Source organism: Bos grunniens, chromosome X (genome assembly GCF_055505025.1).
Source record: "Bos grunniens cultivar Pamir isolate PY7600 chromosome X, Bosgru_T2T1.0, whole genome shotgun sequence".
NCBI lineage: Eukaryota > Metazoa > Chordata > Mammalia > Artiodactyla > Bovidae > Bos > Bos grunniens.
Window position 1 is genome coordinate 45,964,939 of NC_141194.1, and position 24,270 is coordinate 45,989,208.

A 24,270-nucleotide genomic window follows, 5' to 3' on the forward strand; every position below is an offset into this window, starting at 1 on the left:
ACCAAGCTCCACCCAAGGGCCAACAAGCTCCAGAGCAAGACATACCAGGCAAATTCTCCAGCAACACAGGAACATAGCCCTGAGCTTCAATATGCAGGCTGCCCAAAGTTACTCCAAACCCACTGACATCTCATAACTCATTACTAGACACCTCATTGCACTCCAGAGAGAAGAAATCCAGCTCCACCCACCAAACACTGACACAAGCTTCCCTAACCAGGAAATCCTGACAACCCACCCACACAACCCTACCCACAGGGAGGAAACTCCACAATAAAGAGAACTCCACAAACTGCCAGAATATGGACAGTGAAAGTGAAGTCACTCAGTCGTGTCCAACTCTTTGCAACCTCATGGACTGTAGCCTACCAGGCTCCTCCCTCCATGGGATTCTCCAGGCAAGAGTACTGGAGTGGGTTGCCATTTCCTTCCCCAGGGGATCTTCCCAACCCAGGGATTGAACCCAGGTCTCCCGCATTCCAGGCAGATGCTTTAATCTCTGAGCCACCAGGGAAGCCCAGAATTTGGAAAGGTCACCCCAAACACAGCAATATAAACAAGATGAAGAGGCAGAGAAATACCCAGCAGGTAAAGGAACAGGATAAATGCCCACCATACCAAACAAAAGAGGAAGAGATAGGGGATCTACCTGATAAAGAATTCCGAAAAATGATAGTGAAAATGATCCAAAGTCTTGAAAACAAAATGGAGTTACAGATAAATAGCCTGGAGACAAGGATTGAGAAGATGCAAGAAAGGTTTAACGAGGACCTAGAAGAAATAAAAAACAGTTACTATATAATGAATAATGCAATAAATGAGATCAAAAACACTCTGGAGGAAACCAAGAGTAGAATAACAGAGGTAGAAGATAGGATAAAGTGAGGTAGAAGATAGAATGGTAGAAATAAATGAAACAGAGAGGAAAAAATAAAAACGAATTAAAAGAACTGAGGACAATCTCAGAGACCTTTGGAACAATGTTAAACGCCCCAACATTCAAATCATAGGAGTCCCAGAAGAAGAAAAAGACAAAAAGAAAGACCATGAGAAAATACTTGAGGAGGTAATGGTTGAAAACTTCCCTAAAATGGGGAAGGAAGTAATCACCCAAGTTCAAGAAACCCAGAGAGTCCCAAACAGGATAAACCCAAGGTGAAACACCCCAAGACACATTTTAATCAAATTAATGAAGATCAAACACAAAGAACAAATATTAAAAGCAGCAAGGGAAAAGCAACAAATAACACACAAGGGCATTCCCATAAGAATAACAGCTGATCTTTCAATAGAAACTCTTCAGGCCAGAAGGGAATGGCTGGACATACTTAAAGTGATGAAAGAGAAAAACCTGTAACCCAGATTACTGTACCCAGAAAGGATTTCATTCAAATGTGAGGTAGAAATCAAAAGCTTTACAGGCAAGCAAAAGCTGAGAGAATTCAGCACCACCAAACCAGTTCTCCAACAAATCCTAAAGGATCTTCTCTGCACAGGAAACACAGGAAAGGTGTATAAACTCGAACTCAAAACAACAACGTAATTGGTAACGGGATCGTACTTATCAATAATTACCTTAAATGTAATTGGGTTGAATGCCCCAACCAAAAGACAAAGGCTGGCTGAATGGATACAAAAACAAGACCCCTATATATGCTGTCTACAAGAGACCCACCTCAAAACAAGGGACACATACAGACTGAAAATGAAGGGCTGTAAAAAGATATTTCATGCAAATGGAGACCAAAAGAAAGCAGAAGTAGCAATATTCATATCAGATAAAATAGACTTTGAATGAAGGCCATGAAAAGAGAAAAAGAAGAATACTACATAATGATAAAAGGGTCAATCCAAGAAGAATATATAGCAATTATAAATATATATGTACCCATCATAGGAGCACCACAATATGTAATGCTAACAAGTATGAGATGAGAAATTAACAGTAACGTAATAATAGTGGGAGACTTTAATACCCCACTCACACCTATGGATAGATCAACTAAACAGAAAATTAACAAGGAAACACAAACTTTAAATGATACAATAGACCAGTTAGACCTAATTGATATCTATAGGACATTTCATCCCAAAACAAGGAATTTCACACTTTTCTCAAGTGCACACGGAACCTTCTCCAGGATAGATCACATCCTGGGCCATAAATCTAACCTTGGTAAATTCAAAAAAATAGAAATCATTCCAAGCATCTTTTCTGACCACAATGCAGTAAGATTAGATCTCAATTACAGGAGAAAAACTATTAAAAATCCCAACATATGGAGGCTGAACAACACACTGCTGAATAACCAAGAAATAACAGAATAAATAAATAATTGATATCTACAGGACATTTCACCTCAAAACAATGAATTTCATTTAATACCCCACTCACACCTATGGATAGATCAACTAAACAGAAAATTAACAAGGAAACACAAACTTTAAATGATACAATAGACCAGTTAGACCTAATTGATATCTACAGGACATTTCACCTCAAAACAATGAATTTCAATTTTTTCTCAAGTGTGCACAGAACATTTCTAGGATAGATTACATCCTAGGCCATAAATCTCATCTTGGTAAATTCAAATAAATGAAATCATTCCAAGCATCTTTTCTGATCACAGTGTGGTAAGATTAGATGTCAACTACAGGAAAAAAAATATTAAAAATACAAATATATGGATGCTAAACAACATGCTTCTGAATAACCAACAAATCACAGAAGAAATTAAAAAAGAAATCAAAATATGCATAGAAATGGATGAAAATGAAAACACAACAACTGAAAACCTATGGGACTCGGTAAAAGCAGTGCTAAGGGGAAGGTTAATAGCAATACAAGCTTACCTCATGAAACAGGAGAAAAATTAAATAAATAACCTAACTCTAAACCTAAAACAATTAGAAAAAGAAGAAATATATAACCCTAGGATTAGTAGAAAGAAAGAAATCATAAAGATTAGGGCAGAAATGAATGAAAAAGAAACAAAGGAGACCTTAGCAAAAAAAAAAATAACAAAACTAAAAGCTGGTTCTTTGAGAAGGTAAATAAATAGACAAACCATTAGCCAGATTCATCAATAAAAAAAGGGAGAAGAATCAAATCAACAAAATTAGAAATGAAAATGGAGAAATCACAACAGACAACACAGAAATACAAAGGATCATAAGAAACTACTATCAGCAACCATATGCCAATAAAATAGAAAACTGGGAAGAAATGAACAAATTCTTAGAAAAGTATAACTTTCCAAAACTGAACCAGGAAGAAATAGAAAATCATAACAAACCCATCACAAGCACGGAAATCGAAACTGTAATCTGAACTCTTCCAGCAAATTAAAAGCTTTTGCACAACAAAAGAAACTGCAAGCAAGATAAAAAGACAGCCTTCAGAATGGAAGAAAATAATAGCAAATGAAGCAACTGACAAAGAATTAACCTCAAAAATATACAAGCAGCTCCTGCAGCTCAATTCCGGAAAATAAACTACCCAATCAAAAAATGGGCCAAAGAACTAAAAAGACATTTCTCCAAAGAAGACATACAAAAGAGTAACAAACACATGAAAAGATGCTCAACGTCATTCATTATTAGAGAAATGCAAATCAAAGCCACAATGAGGTACCATTTCACGCCAGTCAGAATGGCTGCTATCCAAAAGTCTACAAGCAATAAATGCTGGAGAGGGTGTGGAGAAAAGGGAACCCTCTTACACTGTTGGTGTGAATGCAAACTAGTACAGCCACTATGGAGAACAGTGCAGAGATTCCTTTAAAAACTGGAAATAGAACTGCCATACGACCCAGAAACCCCAATACTGGGAACACACTGAGGAAACCAGAATTGAAAGAGACATGTGTACCCCAATGTTCATAGCAGCACTGTTTACAATAGGCAGGACATGGAAGCAACCTAGATGTCCATCGGCAGATGAATGGATAAGAAAGCTTTGTGATAAGAAAGCTGTATATTTCATATACACATTGGAATATTGCTCTGCGATTAAAAAGAATGCATTTGAATCAGTTCTAATGAGGTGGATGAAATTGGAGCCTATTATACAGAGTGAAGTATATCAGAAAGAAAAACACCAATACAGTGTATTAATGCATATATATGAAATTTAGAAAGATGGTAATGATGACACTATATGTGAGACAGCAAAGGAAAAACAGATGTAAATAACAATCCTTTGGACTCTGTGGGAGAAGGCAAGGGTGGGATGATTTGAGAGGGTAGCATTGAAAAGTGTATATTATCACATGTGAAGTGGATCGGTGGTCCAGGTTCGATGCATGAGACAGGGTGCTCGGGGCTGGTGCACTGGAATGACCCTAAGGGATGGGATGGGGAGGGAGGTGGGAGGGGGCTTCTGGATGTGGAACACATGTGCACTCATGGCTGATTCATGTCAATGTAGGGCCAAAACCACTACAATATTGTAAAGTAATTGCCTCACTTCAGTCACTCAGTCGTGTCCAACTCTTTGCGACCCCATGAACTGCAGCTCACCAGGCCTCCCTGTCCATCACCAACTTTCTGAGCCCACCCAAATCCATGTCCATTGAGTTGGTGATGGCATCCAACCATCTCATTCTCTGTCATTCCCTTCTCCTGCCCTCAATCTTTTCCAGTATCAGGGTCTTTAAAATGAATCAACTCTTCACATCAGGTGGCCAAATTAATGAAGTTTCAGCTTCAACATCAGTCCTTCCAATGAACACCCAGGACTGATCTCCTTTAGGATGGACTGGTTGGATCTCCTTGCAGTCCAAGGGATGTCTTCTCCGTACCACAGTTAAAAAGCATCAATTCTTTGGCACTCAGGTTTTTTTATAGTTCAACTCTCACATCCATACATGACCACTAGAAAAACCATAGCCTTGACTAGACAAATCTTTGTTGGCAAAGTAATGTCTCTGCTTTTTAATATGCAGTCTAGGTTGGTCATAATTTTTCTTCCAAGGAGTAAGCATCTTTTAATTTTGTGGCTGCGGTCACCATCTGCAATGGTTTTGGAGCCCCGCAAAAAAAGTCAGCCACTGTTTCCACTGTTTCCTCATCTATCTGCCATGAAGTGATGGGACCAGATGCCATGATCTTAGTTTTCTGAATGTTGAGCTCTAAGCCAACTTTTTCACTCTCCTCTTTCACTTTCATCAAGAGGCTCTTTAGTTCCCCTTCACTTTCTGCCATAAGGGTGGTGTCATCTGCATCTCTGAGGTTATTGATATTTCTCCTGGCAATCTTGATTCCAGCTTGTGCTTCCTCCAGCCCAGCGTTTCTCATGATGTACTCTGCATATAAGTTAAATAAGCAGGGTGACAATATAGAGCCTTGCTGCTACTGCTGCTGCTAAGTCACTTCAGTCGTGTCCAACTCTGTGTGACCCATAGACGGCAGCCCACCAGGCTCCCCCGTCCCTGGGATTCTCCAGGCAAGAACACTGGAGTGGGTTGCCATTTCTTTCTCCAATGCATGAAAGTGAAAAATGAAAGTGAAGCCGCTCAGTCGTGACCGACTCTTAGCGGCCGCATGGACTGCAGCCTACCAGGCTCCTCTGCCCATGGGATTTTCCAGGCAAGAGTACTGGAGTGGGGTGCCATTGCCTTCTCCAATACAGCCTTGATGTACCCCTTTTCCTTTTTGGAACCAGTCTGTTGTTCCATGTCCAGTTCTAACTGTTGTTTCCTGACCTGCATACAGGTTTCTCAAGAGACAGTTCAGATGGTATGCTTTTCCCATCTCTTTCAGAATTTTTCACAGTTTATTGTGATCCACACAGTCAAAGGCCTTGGCATAGTCAATAATGCAGAAATAGATGTTTTTCTGGAACTCTCTTGCTTTTTCCATGATCAAGCATATGTTGGCAATTTGATCTCTGGTCCTCTGCCTTTTCTAAAACCAGCTTGAACATCTGGAAGTTCATGGTTCATGTATTGCTGAAGTCTGGCTTGGAGAATTTTAAGCATTACTTTACTAGTGTGTGAGATGAGTGCAATTGTGTGGTAGTTTGAGCATTCTTTGGCATTGCCTTTCTTTGGGATTGGAATGAAAACTGACCTTTTCCAGTCCTGTGGCCACTGCTGAGTTTTCCAAATTTGCTGGCATATTGAGTGCAGCACTTTCACAGCATCATCTTTCTGGATGTGAAATAGCTCAACTGGAATTCCATCACCTCCACTAGCTTTGTTCATAGTGATGCTTTCTAATGCCCACTTGACTTCACACTCCAGGATATCTGGCTCTAGGTGAGTGTTAGTGATCACACCATTATGATTATCTGGGTTTTGAAGATCTTTTTTGAAAAGTTCTTCTGTGTATTCTTGCGACCTCTTCTTAATATCTCCAGCTTCTGTTAGGTCCATACCATTTCTGTGCTTTATTGAGCCTGCCTTTGCATGAAATGTTTCCTTGGTATGCTAATTAAAATTAATTAATTAAAAATAAAAATTAAGAAATAAAGAGAACACTGTGAGAGATGGAGAAAGGACAGAGTGTAGAACACTGGCTTCAGGTAAGAAAGTAACTTGAGTTCCACCTTCTCTGATTTCCCAGTTTAACTAAGCATGTGTTTTACATGCTTTGGCTAGGGCAGAGCACATAGCAGTTTCTCATTCAAAGGCCTTGTATCTTCCCTTTGAGGATATCCTTGGTTTAAGTCAGCACTGAATTTCTAGAGGGTCCTTAAAAGCCCAGCTCAAAAGTGAGCAGTCCATGAAATTTTACATGATTCTCTTCTGCCCCCTCTACCACTAGTCAGATGTAACTCATCTGGGATTTCATAGCACACATATAGGACTTCTACTTAGGTCCTCAAAATTTTGTCTCTAAATCAATTGGCAAATATGGGATTTACTGTGCTGGTTGGGGTGATCATGCCTGACTATCAAGGAGGAATTGGACTGTTACTTCACAATGGAAGTAAGGAAGAGCATGTCTGGAATACATGAGATCCCTTATGGCATCTTTTACTATTACCATGCCAGTGATTAAAGTCAGTGGAAAACTATGACAACCCAAGCCACGTAGGACTGCTAATGACCTGGACTTTTCAGAAATGAAGGTTTGGGTCACTCTGTCAGGCAAAGAACTACAGCCAGCTGAGGTGCTTGTTGAGAGTAAAGGGAATACTGAATGGACAGTGGAAGAATGTGGTTATGAATACTAGCTATGACTATGTGACCAGTTATAGGAATGAGGACCATAATTATCATGACTATTTCCTTCTCATTTTGTTTTAAGTAGGTTTGTGTGAATGTTTCTTCCTGAATGTTTTCACTAGATTAACTTTTTAATCAGTAAATTAGATTTCCCTCTATAATATGTGTGGGCCTCTTCTAATCAGTTAAAGGCCTAGATAGAAGCCCCCAAGCAAAAGAGTATTTCCCAGTGCACTGCCTTTAGATTTTAACTGGAACTTCAGTTCTTCCTCCTTCTAAATGGAATATTGACTTCCCTTGAGTTTTCAGCCCACTTGGTGCAGTCTGTAGATTGGATTTTCTAGCCTCCACAATTATATGAACCAATTCCTCATAACAAATCTCTTTATGTACGTGATTAAATACATTTATGTATTGGTTCTGTTCTACTGGCTAGGCTGCCTAGAGTGGCCATGTAGCCACAGTGTAGGAAACAAGTTCATCAAAAATAGTTCAACACTTTCTGGATAGTTGAAATAGATCAAAACAATAGTAAAAATACATCTCGGACTTTCTCTGGTGTTGTTGTGGGAAGTGTGGGGTCAGTTCATTTTTGGATAGTTCCTTGATCCGGCTTATATTTCTCAAGATCTATAGGCCCCATCCTATGTAGTTGGTACTAACTACAGGGTTTTAATCTATTGCACCTTTCACTTCCAAGGAGGTTCCCTCTGTTTTAGCTTCTTCTGTTTGCTGGTCTCTTCAGAATTGGTTTGTATCAGGAGGGGAAAAAACCCTCTCAGGTCCTTATCCAAGCCAGGATGGAGATGGAAATCCCTACCTGTCTGACTCCAGAGCCCAATTTCTGAGGAAAGCTTTTCCTTCAAGAAATATTTTAGCTTCTGGTAGAGTGAGGTTCACCAGTCTCTAAAGTTCATAGTCAGCTACAGCAATGCTGGCAGCATAACAATTTCATGACATACACATCACTCCCAGCTCTGAGTTTCCCACAAACTGAAGCTCCCATAATATTGAGTATGTAGCCAAAGTGGGCTGAGAAGAATATAGCCTCTACTGATCTTGTGCTCTTGGTAAAATGCAAATGGCAACTTGCAGGATCCTCCAGGTCCTGAGATAATATATCTTTGCATTCGGAGCAAGGAAATCTGTTCTCAACACTGAACTTTTGTCCAACTCCAGTCTTGAAAGCCCCAATACCCCAGGGTTTCAGAAGATAATTGTCACTCTGGCACTCCCTAAAAGTTGCCAACTTGATGTCATGGTTATTATCAAGCCCACTAGTACTCCTGCCTTTTAGGACTCTTTTTAAATTTTCCAGGATGTCCACCTCCCCATCCATCCATCTTACAGTTTCCCATGCATGACGTGCTGATTGTTGTCTTCACAACAATCCCATACCTCTCACCACCCACTCCAAACACACACACCATTTTCAGAACTTCTGATCATTTTTCAAAGAACACCTCCTCTGGGATTCAGGATCTAATCTGTTTCCTTGACTTTTTCAAACAGTGAAGCACTTCTTTTACAAACTTGGGCTTGATCGTTTTTTTCTTAGGATGTATCCCACTGATCTGATTCCTCACTGGTTTATTGTTCTCTCCTAATTAGACCATGGATTCCTTGAGAGCATACTTGTCTTTTAAATTCTGTATCCAAGCACCCAGCTCAGTTCCTGGCACATAGTCTGTCTTCTGAATGAAGAAATTAATGAATAAACAAATACAATGAGTGACTTAGAAAAAATCATTTCAGTTCCCTGCAAGATTCAGAATAGGGATCATTACTGTCCTCACAACTTTTTGAGGACAAATTAATTATCACAGGTTCAAAACTTCTGGCAAAATTATAGAGATCAAAAGTATATCAGTAACTGCCAGGGGAGTGGGAGGACAGCATGGAATAGAAAGGTACATGAGGGAAATTTTGGGGGGTGATAAAATGTTCTATATCATGATTGTGTTGGTGGTTATGTGACTATACATATTTTTCAAACTGCCTCAAATTTCATACTTAAACTTGGTGAGTTTTAATTTGAGTAAATTATATATTCATAAAGCTGAACCAAAATACTCTAGATTCTCTCTTATTAATAAGTTGATGAGGAGAAAGTAGTGTAGAAGAGTTGGGGAGGATGAGCTTTAAGTTTCAGGATCCAATGTGTTTCTCCTGACTCTAGGTTATAGGCAGTCTCTGGATCTGGTGAATTTTTTTTTACAGAGTAGAGATTCTGATCACAATAATATGTGTTAAAGTTTTTAAAATGCAGCCATATCCATCATCTCTTTGGAACCTCATATCCTGAGAGGGCAAGGCATCGTATTATTGCCCCTATTTAACAGAGTCAGAGAAAAAGTCTCAAGTTGATCTTAAACAACCTTAAGATTAGCTAACATTAGCAAAACCAGTATTGGACTTGGGTGTCTTGATTATCAAGTCTGTGTTAATTATACTACATCTAACTGTATTATCTTTCTAGCCTTGAAAGCTCCTTTCTTCCTGAGAATCCAGACCATTTGATGTAAGCCATTTTTATTACTATTATTACTCTCATAAAAAGACCAAGGATGAACCAGGACTACAAAAACAATTGCTTAAGTATTTCAAGTATTGTGAATGCCATAGAGTTCCCCAAGGCTTTCTTGGTGACTTCCATCATTCCTTTTAATCATTGAGTCTGGACACTTTATCCTGCTGGAACCACCTCCCTGGATTTCATTTCCTGAGGCCATACAAAGTCTGGCTTCCTCAAAGCAAGGGCCTTATCACACATGACTAGTTGTTGCCTTTGAGCATACAAAAACTATTGATTAGAAGTATGCTGATCATTTGTTCTCTGAGTAAAAAGAGGACCAGCATGGAGATCTGGCTGAAATGAAAACAGGTGTTCAGATTTGTCTGTTGATGCCCTTTGTATTAGGAGTAATGAATCAGTTTGAATCTGGACCAAGGAACTCAAGTGAGGGAAGGCTGGCAAGAAAGCAAGTGTGCAGAGGCAGCAAATAGAAGGCAAGCCAAGTGCCATAGAACTTTTCCTCTGGGCCATACTTTGCAACCGCCAAACTAACAAAACAAAACAAAACTCTCAACTTCATGACACCTCTCCCTGACCAAGAGTTTTTGTCATGAAACAGGCTTGAAGTGCTGTGACTAGATGTCTATTTCTGAGCAAGAATATTCAAGTTTGAGGGTAATGATTAGTGAAAGCTAAGTCACTAGGCCAGATATCTCTGGGGATTGCATTTTAGCTGTAATTTCTCACCAGGGTTTAACCACAGAGCTGTAGATACTTGTTCCCACATAGACTGACTCATGCAGACATAGAGACATAATAGAAAACAGATATCTGCACACACCTCAACCAAAAAGATGCAAATTAACAGGCCCATAGATACAAATGCATACAAAAAAGTATCAAATGTCAAAATACCCAAAGATAAACTCAGATAAAAATATGTTGATATAGAGAGATATAGATATATAGAAAGGGAGGACACAAAGGGGGTCACACACAAACAAAAACTTCAGTTAAAAAAACACATTGTAGTCATGCTCAAGGAAAACCATACATGCATAAGAGAAGTACTCTAATTCAGATATGTAGGTGGACAAAGATGCATGTATATTAATAGATATATATGAACAAGCATGCACATGCACAGAGATATAACAAGAAAAACCTACACTTACTACACTCACCTAAGTACTCAACAGACATGGATATGAAGACATGGAGGTAGAGAAGCCTCTGAATTCCTAAGCATCAGGTATTATATCTGCATTTATAAAACATCTTCTCCAGGGAAATGCATATAAACATGCCACCAGTTAGCACTGAAGATGATCATGAACCCAGAGGGTATAATAAAAGTAAATCAAATCACATATGCCTTAAAAATCTCACAGTCCACCATCCAGTCTGCTACAGGAAAGGCAGCCAAATACATTGGCAGCAGCAGGGTGTGTGGAAGTCATAAAAAGTCTTCAATTTATCTCATAGGAAAATTAACCTCAGGGAGAAAAGGTTAATGCTCCGAATTTTTTTTTTTTGGTAGTCATAAAATAAACCCATTTTAAAACAATTTAAAAAATTGTCTCCATTCCACATACTGGAAGCTCTAATATTTGCATTTTGTCTAATAAAAAGAAAGCTTAGAGAAAATAAATGGTCTTAGATGCCCAGTAAGTTCCAAAGGAACTAAGAAAACAGATCTTACCTCATTAATATGCTCAGTTCCTGGTCCCTGAGGTTTGAAGTATCCACCAATGTTCTTGCAGGTTTCTAGTGTCTTGGAGCCCTGGTCCAAGTTATCTGTGGTAAAAGAATACCCTTTAGATTGAATACCGACTGCAGCTTCTTTTAGAGAGGTTCTGGCTGCTGGTCAACCTAGTATACCACTCAGAACCACCAGAACTGAGGTGAATGAGGCATGGGAGGTAAGGTTCTGCTCAAGTGATTCCAGTAATGGGGAGAAATATCAGAAAGAGAAAAATTTTTTAAAGTACCATTTAAAAATCACATAAAGCTATGCAGAAGTAAACTTAACCAAGGAGTTGAAAGACCTACACTCTGAAAACTATAAAATATTAATGAATGAAATTGGAGATGAAAGAAGGGATGGAAAGATATCCAGTGCTCTGGAATTGGAAGAAGTAATACTGTTTAAATGGCCATACTCCCCAAAGCAATCTACAGATTTACAGTAATCCCTACCAAAGTACTCATGACATTTTTCACAGAACTATAACAAATCATCCCAAAATGTATGTGAAGTGAAAGTTGCTCAGTCATGTCCTACTCTTTGTGACCCCATGGACTATACAGTCCATGGAATTCTCCATGCCAGAATATTGGAGTGGTAGCCCTTCCCTTCTCCTGGGGATCTTCCCAACCAAGGATTGAACCCAGGTCTCCCACATTGCAGGTGGATTCTTTACCTGCTGAGCCACAAGGGAAGCCCAAGAATACTGGAATGGGTAGCCTATCCCTTCTCCAGCAGATCTTCCAGACCCAGGAATTGAACTGGAATCTCCTGCATTGCAGGCAGATTCTTTACCAACTGAGCTATTAGGGAAGCCCTCCCAAAATGTATGTGGAACCACAAAAGACCCTGAAGCCATAAAAATAATGAAATATTGCCATTTGCAGCAATGTGGATGGGCCTAGAGGATAATATGCTTAGTCTAATAAGTCAAAGAAAGAATGTACTATATGTTACTGCTGCTGCTGCTAAGTCGCTTCAGTTGTGTCCGACTCTGTGCGACCCCATAGATGGCAGCCCACCAGGCTCCCCCGCCCCTGGGATTCTCCAGGCAAGAATACTGGAGTGGGTTGCCATTTCCTTCTCCAGTGCATGAAAGTGAAAAGTGAAAGTGAAGTCACTCAGTCGTGTCCAACTAGTGTGACCCCATGGACTGCAGCCCATCAGGCTCCTCCTTCCATGGGATTTTCCAGGCAAGAGTACTAGAGTGGGTTGCCATTGCCTTCTCCCTATATGCTACTACTTACAGGTAAAATCTAAAAAAGAAAAAAAGAAGTAAATCAACATGCAAAACAGAAACAGACTCACAGATATAGAAAATAAGCTTGTGATTGCCAAAGAAGAGAGTTAAGGGGAGAGGGATAAATTAGGAGTATGAGATTAACAGACATACACGGTCTGACAGACATGGTCTGAGGTTCAGTCTGTCCCTAACAAATTTTTCCTGTTTTTTTGCTGTGAGATTAAAGAGCAGTATAAAATCTTGTTCTTACCATAAATGTAGGTTTATGTTCCACATAAAGAAACTTAGTAGGAGAGTAGCAATGCCTGAAGAGCCTGGTGCTGTGCTCTTGATGTGGTGAGCAAGTCTGTGATGGATGGTGAATGAGTTTTCCTGAATTGTTATCACTCCGATGTTGTACTCTTCTTTCCTCCTTTACTTGGTTAAAACTGTAGAATAATTTTTTTTGCCTACAGTTTCCCTAATAATTTTTGATGATATAACTCTTTATCCCCCTGTCTATCCAAGGACCTCATTCTTTACTAAAGCTTGTTATTTTGGTATATTTTAGTAGGGTTCAAAACAAATATGTACCAGTATAGTTGTCATTTTAACTTTATATATATACCATCGACTTGGCTTACAATAGTTTTATGATTTTAACCACTTATATAGGCTATTTGGTTATCATTTATAAAAGAATAATGTGAAGCTAAAGTAATTGCTAAGCTCTGAATGGAAATAAAATCTTCAAGAAAAGTAATTGCCTCTGCTTTATTATGTGCTCAAAATAAATACTGGAAATACTCAGGCACTGAACTTGGGGTTAAGGGCACTGTTGTTTTAATCTAGTGTATTTGCTTAGAGGAGACAAAATGCAAAAATGGACTGCTAAGTAGATGTTAAAATGTTGTGAAATAGTCTATATTGCTACTGTTTTGGAATTTGCCCAATTATTGGCTTCAAAAATGAAAATTTTAATAACTTAAACTATTATATATAAAATAGACAAGCAACAAGGATATACTAGGTAGTATAGGTAGTTATACCTATTATCTAACCCATAACCTGTAATGGAATATAATCTACAAAAATACTGAATTGCTATGACATGCCCGTGAAACTAACATAATACTCTAAATCAACTACACTTCAATTAAAAAAAAAAAGAAAACCTGTAAGAGAACTCAGGTCTTCTAACACCTGGCTCAGTCATTAAGCATGGCTAAAGGATACCTTCACCACAGATATACTAAAATAATAGATAAAGATATATCAGTTTGTTGTTACCTTGCTGCAGCCAGTGTCTTGCTTAGCATTGCTTACAACTGCCCCAGAGCCATTTAACTGAGTGGCATTAGGTTCTTCTTGCTATACTTTCCAACACTCTAGATCAATATGAACCTAAAGTCATCCCTACTGGGAGGGATAGATCCTCAGTGGGAAATTATTTGATTGTCATTGCCAAAAGGGCTTCTGAGTCAGTCAAGCTTCAAGAGGTTTGAGCATAGCTCAGCAAATATGTGGGGTGATATGCATAAGGGTAATGCTTGCATAGGGTCTGCTCTGGAATTCTGGCCCTTTCAAGTAGGAAGCATCCCCCCGCCCCCGCCCCGCCACACACATACACTTCATTTGGGCTTCCCTGGTGGCCCAGATGGTAAAGAATCTACCTCCAATACAGGAGACCCTGGTTCAATCCCTGGGTCAGGAAGATCCCTTGGAGAAAGGAATGGCAACCCACTCCAGTGTTCTTGCCTGGAGAATTTCATGGATAGAGGAACCTAGCAGGCTACAGTTGATGGGGTTACAAAGAGTCTAACATGTCTAAGCGACTAACACTTCCACTTTTTCAATACTTCATTTAGAAAGTAAATCTCGACTTCCAATATTGCCATATATATATACACACACAATATTATCATAATATAATTGATTTTATATATATATATATATTTTTTTTTTTTTTTAAAAAGAGAAAACCTGTAAGAGAACTCAGGTCTTCTAACACCTGAGTGTTATATTATATGTGTTATATATTTTATATATATATATATATATATATATATATTCAACTATGTAAGGGCCCTGGATAGGTATAAGACATAACTCTTATTTCTTAACTTGTTTATTGTTATTACTATTACTATCATTCCCATCTAGTTGTATAGCACCTCAGAGCTTATAAAGCACTTTTATGTTTGCTATCTGCTTTGAGCTTGTGAAGTTCAAATTATTACCCTAACATTACAGATAAGAAAACTAAGTCTCAAAGTAGTAAAGTGATTTATTCCACATCACATAGCTAATAAGTGACAGAGCCAAGAGTCAAATCCAGGTATGTCTGATTTCAAAATTTTTGCTCCTTCCAGCACAACAGGCTATTGGAGAGCAAACTCCATTGACTTTCTAGTTTTGTTCAATAAATATGTGTTGAGTGAATGAGAAAATGAATGAACAATCAGAGGAAGTAGCAAATTCAGATTGGGCCCCATAGTAATGTCTGTTAGTGTGTATGTGGGGTAAGTCCTTGGGTATTCAGAACTGGTAGAGAGCAGTGGGAAGAAGAAAACTGCCATCACTGAGCACCCTGCAAGCCAGAAACTGTGGCAGGAATGTTCATAGATTCTGTTTCACTCATTCTTCACAATGATCCCATAAGTCAGATGTTATCCAGCATCTCATTCCTCAGATGGTGAAACTGAGGTGCAAAGAGGTTATGCAACTTGCACAATGTGGTGGAATAGTAATTTGAACCTGGGTCTGTTCAACTTCAAAGCTGATTCTTTCCACTATAATAGTCTGCCTTAGGAAACTCCTGATTAGAAGCCAAGAGGAAGGAACTGGTAGTGTTTATAGAGAAACATGTAAGGACAGAGACTGAGCACTAAAAAAAACTGAAGTCCTTCAGGCCTTGAGCAATATGGAAGTAAAACAGGTACTAAACATAGTGGGAATGGGATCCTTGGATCTCATTGCTATCACAGTCAGGGTTGTAAGAGGAGCTGAAACAGACTTCCCAAATGGGATCCTGATATCATCCTCCTTCCTAGGGATATTTTTAACCCAAGTGTCTGTTTGGGACCTTGAAAACATGGGAGCCACTTATATCCCTAAGGTGAAAGTGCCAAACTCAGGGGTACATTTTCCCACCCATAGCTTATAAATAAGCCCATAACAGTCCTCAAGGTAGCTATTAATCCTGAATTTGCCAGACTCTCCCTGAGTGATTGCTATTTGCTGTTAGCAGTCAGGAGCATGGTGGGGGTGGGGCACTCTGATGCAATCGGCAGTGGAGTGGAGCAGCTGCTAAAAAGCTTCTGAATTGCTAAGGGGTTGGGCTCATTTTCTAAGAGGGAGAGAGGAAGGAAACAGCTCTGACCATATCCCCTGCTTTATACCCCTGGCCTAATCTCCCAGGGGATTATGAGAGCATGCCTTATTCTCAGGCAGAGGACTTAGAAATTATGGTAGGCATCTGCTGCCACTTTGATGACTTGATTTGTGTCCCACTTGCCATCTTCTTTAAGGGGAAGGAGGTGACTTATTATTCCAGTACAGATGAGCTTGAAAGTAATCAAAGCTTGTAATTCCAATGTTTAAGACTTTGTTCTAGAACTGTAGTAAAATCACATTCTGACATGTTGAAAGTTAGGAGGTTGAAGTCCTGTCTTAACTCTGTTATGAACTGATTATGACCTTGAACAGGTCCCTTTCCCTGTATCAGCCTATTTCCCCATTCATAGATCAAGAGGACTGAGAAACCTATAAGGACCCTCCTAATTTTGACAGTGAAGGATTATCTCCGTTCAGAATTCTTCACTCTTTCCTTTCACCACCTTGCTGGCTTCTGGGGATTTCTGAGGGAGATGATGCTACAAAAGACCCAAGCTTGCAATTTCTTTGGCTCCTAACTTCACAGAATTCTGGCAAGGAATCACAGGGTTGGAAATAAGCTCCAAGTCAAAGCATCCCACATGTTCTCCACACATGAAGTGAAGATAAAAAAGATGTGGCCAGTTCAGAGCAGCTACAGATCCTTTGGGATTGAGGGAATCTTTGGCTCACAGAGAAGTAGGATCAAGGTTCCCAGAGCTTGTAACACTATAGAAAACTTTGGAAAGGAATGTTATGAAATCTTGTGTATCCTTAGTATTCATGCAAATTATATTGCTGTAAAATGACTGGTGGTGGGGTCTGCTAGGAGACTGTTAGGGTGTGGTCTAAGGCCAATGGGTAAGAGAGCATGGATTCTCCCATTTGTACCAAAAGATGGAGCTTTACTTGCAAGTGACAACAGTCTAGCAGGCAGGGTCAGTGGCCTGAGTTAGGAAGGATATACCCTGAAGCTCTAGGAGGTAACTGGTTTTGCTTGGGGGAAATCTCTGTGTTTTGAGTGAGGTAAATGAAGTTGCCTTGAGCCTTGAGGGGCTTTCCATGGTCAGTGGTCAGCAAAACACGGGATGACCTGGGACCCACAGAGAGTAAGTTTAAGCAAGATGCAAAAGAGACAGGGCTAGAATGACACCATGGGAGATGGGAACAATGGGACTGGTCCATTTGAGGCCAGGAGGAAGGTGTATATAGGAGTACTATGAAAATGGTGAAGAGGGGGAACTAGAGTTTATGAGACCTGGAAGGTACTGGGTACAGAGGGCCTTGAGGGGAAAAGAAGGCTTTAGCAAGATATTTGAGTGTATTGATATTAAAGGCCCCAAATAAGAAAAGAAGAGCATGGAGAGGGAAAAATCTATACCTTGTCATTGCTAATGTGAATTTTCAAGTGCCAATGAGGGACTTGGGAACTAGGGAACTGGGCGGGGCGGGGGGGTGGGGGTGGGGGAAGGGTTGTCACAGAAGTAGGATAATGTCAACACAATCTGTCTGTGCATGAGGCCTGCCAAGCATATCCCACCTCAAGAAAAAAAGGGCATAAAAGCCATACCTGTGCAAAGCTTCCTGGATCTCCTCCAACCCACTTGATCCAGCTCCATGGGGATGCTCTGTGAGATAGACAGAGAATGGCATTTTTCCAGAAGGATTTTGAGTGGTGCAGTCCTTGGTGATGGTTCAGCTGGGGGAAAGAAAGTCTGCAAAGAAAACTGTTCAGGATCAGTTACTCATGGGGTTGGGGTGTGGGCCAACACTTTGCTTAAACAGAAGAACTTCCAATCTGAAATATCATCTGATCCAGCCTCCAAATTCAGGCAGGGTCACTATGTATTATCAATAAATGTGATCAAAGATCAAACTACAAAGAGCTTAAAAGACATCAAGGAGTGTTGAAAAGGAAAATTAACTTATTTAAAGAAAATAGCATCTATATGTTTACTCTTTCTTAAGCATTTTGTGTGTGTTTGGTTAGTATTAAGATGGAGGAAGTGAGGATTCTGCACCTGCTATAAACTTTAACCTTTACTCAATGTGAGGCCTGGAGCAAGTTAATTTATCTAAGTCTCAGTTTCTTCATCTACATAAAAGGGATTGTGATAACACCTAACTTGTAGAATTAAGATTCAAAAATGAGATAATGCATATAAAGCACAAAAATGAGAATGAGAGAGTGAGAGACAATGATTGAAAGAGAGAAACTTTCTCTTGCCAGAAGCATATTTTAGCTAAGACCAAGTCCTCTCCTTTGATATCAACATAACCATCTGTTTTAAATCCCAATCCTTCTTTCTTTTCCAAAATCCTGACCTCCAAGTGGAAAAAGAGGGAAGTAAGTAACATCTGTGAAATAACTGTATAGCACAGTATTATGTATTAGATACCCTACTATGTTTATGCATATTGTCTCATTCAGTCTTCATAACTACTCCATAAGGTAGCTAGTAGCCCATTTTACAATAAGGAAACCAAGGGTCAGAAAAAATAAATGAGTTGCCCACGGTCTCACAACTACTGAATTGTAGGTCTATCTAACTGCTGCTGCTGCTGCTGCTAAGTCGCTTCAGTCGTGTCCGACTCTGTGCAACCCATAGACGGCAGCCCACCAGGCTTCCCGTCCCTGGGATTTTCCAGGCAAGAACACTGGAGTGGGTTGGCATTTCCTTCTCCAACTCATGAAAGTGAAAAGTGAAAGTGAAGTCGCTCAGTCGTGTCCGACTCTAGCGACCCCATGGACTGCAGCCTACCAGGCTCCTCCGTTCATGGGATTTTCTAGGTCTATCTGACTACAGACCAGAAAAGATAAATAGTTCCTTGAGCTGACATTCTTAAAGTTCCTCCTCAATATTCCTAAGTCACATGAACATATTACAGGTTTCTTCCACCTGTACTATTCATCCCTAAGAGGACTGGATGTGGAGAGAAGTTAACAATTTGGATGGAACAAGTGTAAAAACCTAATAAAAACTTCAATTAAATAAAGTCCATATATGCATTAATATACAGTATTTGTCTTTCTCTTTCTGACTTACTTCACTTTGTATAATAGGCTCTAGGTTCATCCACCTCATTAGACATCCTGTATGGGAGGGGAGTTTGGGGGAGAATGGCTACATGTATATGTATGGCTGAGTCTCTTTGCTATTCACCAGAAATTATTGCAACATTGACTATACTCTAATACAAAATTAAAAGTTAAAAGAAAAAATTAAAATAAATAAATTCCAGAGATCAAAACGGGGAGCTCTTAGGACCTGTAATGATAGCAGAGCCCAACAAGAAGAAGAGTCCTCTCCTATCAAGTGAAGTGAAACTGTTAGTCGCTCAGTCATATCTAACTCTTTGCAACCCTATGGACTATAGCCCACCAGGCTCCTCTATCCAGGAGATTCTCCAGGCAAGAATATTGGAGTGGGTTGCCATTCCCTTCTCTAGGGGATCTTCTCCACCCAGGGATCAAATCCCTGGGATCCCAGCCAAGGATCTCCTGCATTGCAGGCAGATTATTTACCATCCGAGTTACCAATCGCTGGTCTGGGAAGATCCCACATGCCATGGAGCAACTAAGCCTGTGAACTATAACTATTGAGCCTATGCTCTAGAGCCTAGGAACCACAACTACTGAGCCCATGTGCCACAACTACTGAAGCCCAGGCACCCTAGAGCCCGTGTTCTGCAGCAGGAGAAGCCACTGCAATGAGAAGCCCGGGTACTGCAACAGTATATTAATGCATATATATGGAATTTAGAAAGATGGTAACAATGACCCTACATGCAAGACAGCAAATGAGACACAGATGTAAAGAACAGACTTTTGGACTCTGTGGGAGAAGGCAAGTGTGGGATGATTTGAGAGAATAGCATTGAAACGTGTATATTATCGTATGTGAAATAGATCGCCAGTCCAGGTTTGATGCATTGAGACAGGGTCCCCAGGGCTGGCACACTGGGATGACCTGAGGGATGGGATGGGAAGGGAGGTGGGAGGGGGGTTCAAGATGGGGAACACATGTACACCCATGGCTGATTCATGTCAATGTATGGCAAAAACCACTACAATTTTGTAAAGTAATTAGCCTCCAATTAAATAAATTTTTTAAAAATAAATAAAAACAAACAAAAAAATAAGCTCTATGTATAAACTATTATCTACACTGTCCCTGGAGACCTCAGTCCTCAGGAAAAGTAGAGAGAGCCAACCAATTTTTTAAAATAGCAATAAGAAAGAATCCAAGAGACCTCTTTGGGGTAGAGAAAGGCCTACCTTTAGTTCTCCTTAGCACTTGCATTGCACCTAGAGAACAAGTCAGTCTCAGCCTCTGTGAGACATTATATGGAAGACACTTTGTCTATGTAAATGACCTCCTTCTAGACCCAGAATCCCAAGCTCTTTGTTCCTATGCTATGACTAGTGGGCAATTTCAGTGAGAGATGTGCTTATGGGCAAATAATCAAGACTCAATGGAGCTCAAATAGTCACCTTTGTATGCTCTTGGGACCCAGGTGCTAATCAAAGTTCAGAAAGATGAATCTCCAGGGTCTCAATTTCAGCCTACATGGAAGGTCCCATACCCTACTTTTTTACTCCTACAGTCAAGGTACCAGGACATAACTCCTAGATTCACCACTCTCGAGTCAAGCTGTGGAAGGAAAAAGAGGATGCTCAGTACACCTGCGAACCCTTGGGAGACCTCTGATATCTATTCAAGACTACAGATTAGTGCTATTCAGATGAATATTCAGGAAACTGAATTTCTCAGGTTAAGCCTACTGCTCTGCTTATACTTTATTACAATTACCCTCTTGATTTGCTTTTCCCAGGGAAACTCTTTCCATATTTGCTATACTCAGATCCCATAAGCCTCATGCCCTACACACCATGATATGGCACCTCTTTCTTGTCTAAGCCTCATGCCCTACACACCATGATGTGGCACCTCTTTCTTGTCTGTCTGGCTTAGGCTATTCATAGATACATCCTTTAAGACTGGCCATCACCAAGGTCACCAAATGCCGGAACAAGTCTAACTGTTGGGTGTGCCCTGATCTGGCCATAAAAAACAAAATTGTGCCAATGGTAACTTGCTTGAGTGCTCTCTATTGGCCATTACTGTACCCTTTGCCAACCTAACACAAGTCAGTGGAAATTGGCTAAGTTCCACTCTCAATTCTGCAAAACCTAAATGAGTTAACTCAGAAGGAAAAAATATCTTAAAGATCAGGGAAGTTGAAATAATGTCTGGCATCATGCCCAAATGCTTTGTGAGTTACCCTTGGTGAGATGGAAAACCACTCATAAAGATTCCTAGTGATCTCTTCACTGGGGCACTTAACTCATCCTCCCATTGTAACTGGACTATGGAGCTACTGAACTCCTCTCAACTCTGGGTTGCTAGACTCAAATATGCTAAAGCTAAAAGCTTCCCAGGACACACTTCAGAAAGAATTACATGATGTGAAATTCTAGCCACCAATCCTTGGGGCTGGAAATGGAACCTTCTTCCCCAAAATTGGAAAACAAGTGGCACAGTGTATGGCTATTAGACCTACAATAACCAATAACTTCCCTAACAATAATAATGGAGCCTGGTTCGCAGATGCCCACATACAATTATATACATCTATCTGAGTTGAGATTGGGGGAGGATCTGGGGAATATATGGGGAACAAATCTCTGAAACCCTGACCAAGATTGTGGAAATACATGAGAAATAAGGCCATGCTACACTAACCAGTCCATGCACACCCTCATAATATTATTTCACTCACCTTCTGAAACACCATTTGTCAACTAATGCGAACACATCCCTCATGCCAAACATCACCCTCAATAGTGACACAGTATATAAAATGGGGGTATCACCATCAAGCACAGGCCTCCATCCGATGCACAGGGAACAGATTCACCCAACTAGGGCTAAATCTAACAACCTAGGTCAGCCCCCATTAGGTGGGAATTTCCCTTGTAGGAATGGGATATCATTTCTTATGTCAAAGATCTCTATACTTTATTCTCCTGACCAAATGGTATAGGATCTGCACAATACAGGCAATAAAAGAAGTCACATATCAACACTTATGCGACCTCCCCTCTTACCATATACCATCCAGTTGAGGAGGCACATACATTAGTGATAATCCCATCTTGGAAAGACTGGAGATAGGATATTCTATAGCTACAGGGCTCTTTGGTTTGTGGGGATCACCCTCCTCACAAGGGCAGTGCTTAATATTTCAATAATGATGCAACAGGGATGGGAAGCCACAGTATCAGCTCTAGAGGTTCAACAAGTCTATTGACAGCTTGGAAGGGGTGGTACTCCAAAATAGGCAGGCTATAGATCTTTTGAATGCAGAACAAGGAGAAACCTGTGCCATTCTGAATGAGACCTGCTGTTTTGGAGTTAACACCTCAATCAAAATTGAAGAAAGCTTTTCAGTTCTCAAAAAGTTCAAAAAAAAAAAAAAAAAAGATCATATAAATCACCTAAGATCTTAATGATTGAGCAGGGGCACCTCCAGATTGGCTCCAGTCCCTCTTTGGGATCTTTTCTTGGAGAGGAGGGATTTGGTGTTGGCTACTGCCTCTGCTGATCACTGTTGTCACCATACTAATTCTGCTCATGGTTGCTCCATGCATTATTAATTGTTTAACCCATTTTGTTTCTGCCCAGGTAACCGAATTACAAAATGCCATAATGCTTCAGAGGGGATACACAGAACTACAGATAAATACTGATGGTATCTACCACTTGCCCTTAGATAGACACTGTTATCCAGACCCTGAGGACCCCAAGGCCTAAGAATAGCAAAAGGGAGAGGCTCAACACCCCTTGCCACCCCAGTTCAGCAGGAAGTAGTCAGAGAGATCTTGGTGTCCCTACTCCTAAAGAACTGGGCCTCCCATCTCTTGAGGGGGGCGTGTTAGGCAGTTAGATTAGGAAGAAAAGGTTCCAAAATTGCAGTCAGACAAAGTGATGACTAGGAGATCACACACACACAGAGTGTGAACAAAATAAAAATCAAAAAAGGAGAACTGTGAAACTCATTGAAGACTTCTGCTGGGAAAATATGCCTGGCACATCCGCTTCTCTGTTTGGTCTCAGGCTCATGCCTCATTTTCATAAGGCACAAGCATTTAAGCCCCAGGTACCACTCAGGTTTTGACAGAATGTGGTCCACTGGAGAAGGGAATGGAAAACCACTTTAAGATTCTTGCCTTGAGAACCCCATAAACAGTATGAAAAGGCAAAATGATAGGATACTGAAAGAGGAACACTCTAGGTCAGTAGGTGCCCAATATGCTACTAGAGATCAGTGGAGAAATAACTCCAGAAAGAAGGAAGGGATGGAGCCAAGCAAAAACTATACCCACCTGTGGATGTGACTGGTGATAGAAGCAAGGTCCGATACTGTAAAGAGAAATATTGCATAGGAACCTGGAATGTCAGGTCCATGAATCAAGGCAAATTGGAAGTCGTCAAACAAGAGGTGGCAAGAGTGAATGTTGACATTCTAGGAATCAGCAAATTCAAATTGACTGGAATGGGTGAATTTAACTCAGATGACCATTATATCTACTAAAGCAGACAGGAATCCCTCAGAAGAAATGGAGTAGCCATCATGGTCAACAAAAGAGTCTGAAATGCAGTACTTGGGTTCAATCTCAAAAATGACAGAATTATCCCTGTTCATTTCCAAGGCAAACCACTCAATATCACAGTAATCCAAGTCTATGACCCAAGCAGGAATGCTGAAGAAGCTGAAGTTGAACGGTTCTATGAAGACCTCCAAGACCTTTTAGAACTAACACACAAAAAAGATGTCCTTTTCTTATAGGGGACTGGAATGCAAAAGTAGGAAGTCAAGAACACCTGGAGTAACAGGCAAATTTGGCCTTGGAATACGGAATTAAGCAGGGCAAAGACTAAGAGAGTTTTGCCAAGAAAATGCACTGGTCATAGCAAAGACCCTCTTCCAACAACACAAGAGAAGACTCTACACATGGACATCACCAGATGGTCAACACTGAAATCAGATTGATTATATGATTTGCAGCCAAAGATGGAGAAGCTCCATACAGTCAACAAAAACAAGACCAGGAGCTGACTGTGGCTCATATCATGAACTCCTTATTACCAAATTCAGATTTAAATTGAAGAAAGTAGGGAAAACCACTAGACCATTCAGGTATGACCTAAATCAAATCCCTTATGATTAT

At 40.2% G+C, this 24,270-nt stretch overlaps 1 protein-coding gene across 20 annotated transcripts in view; it reads right to left on the reverse strand.

The window, feature by feature from the left end:
- ARHGEF9 (Cdc42 guanine nucleotide exchange factor 9) overlaps window positions 1-24,270 on the reverse strand; it is a 555,038-nt gene that overhangs the window by 299,850 nt on the left and 230,918 nt on the right. For 10 of the 20 annotated variants that reach the window (XR_015159919.1, XR_015159917.1, XM_086390074.1 and 7 more), the window contains 2 exons: window positions 17,605-17,761; window positions 11,393-11,487 (listed from right to left, as the gene is read on the reverse strand). The exons of 3 other annotated variants lie outside the window; for them this stretch is intronic. Coding sequence is in view for 14 of the 17 variants with exons in the window: in XM_086390074.1 (XP_086246200.1) it covers window positions 11,393-11,487; window positions 17,605-17,761 (252 nt within the window). In the remaining 3 variants the exon portion in view is untranslated. The remainder of the gene's footprint in view (window positions 1-11,392; window positions 11,488-17,604; window positions 17,762-24,270) is intronic. 7 more of the 20 variants (XR_015159918.1, XM_086390069.1, XM_086390079.1 and 4 more) reach the window with 2 other exon arrangements.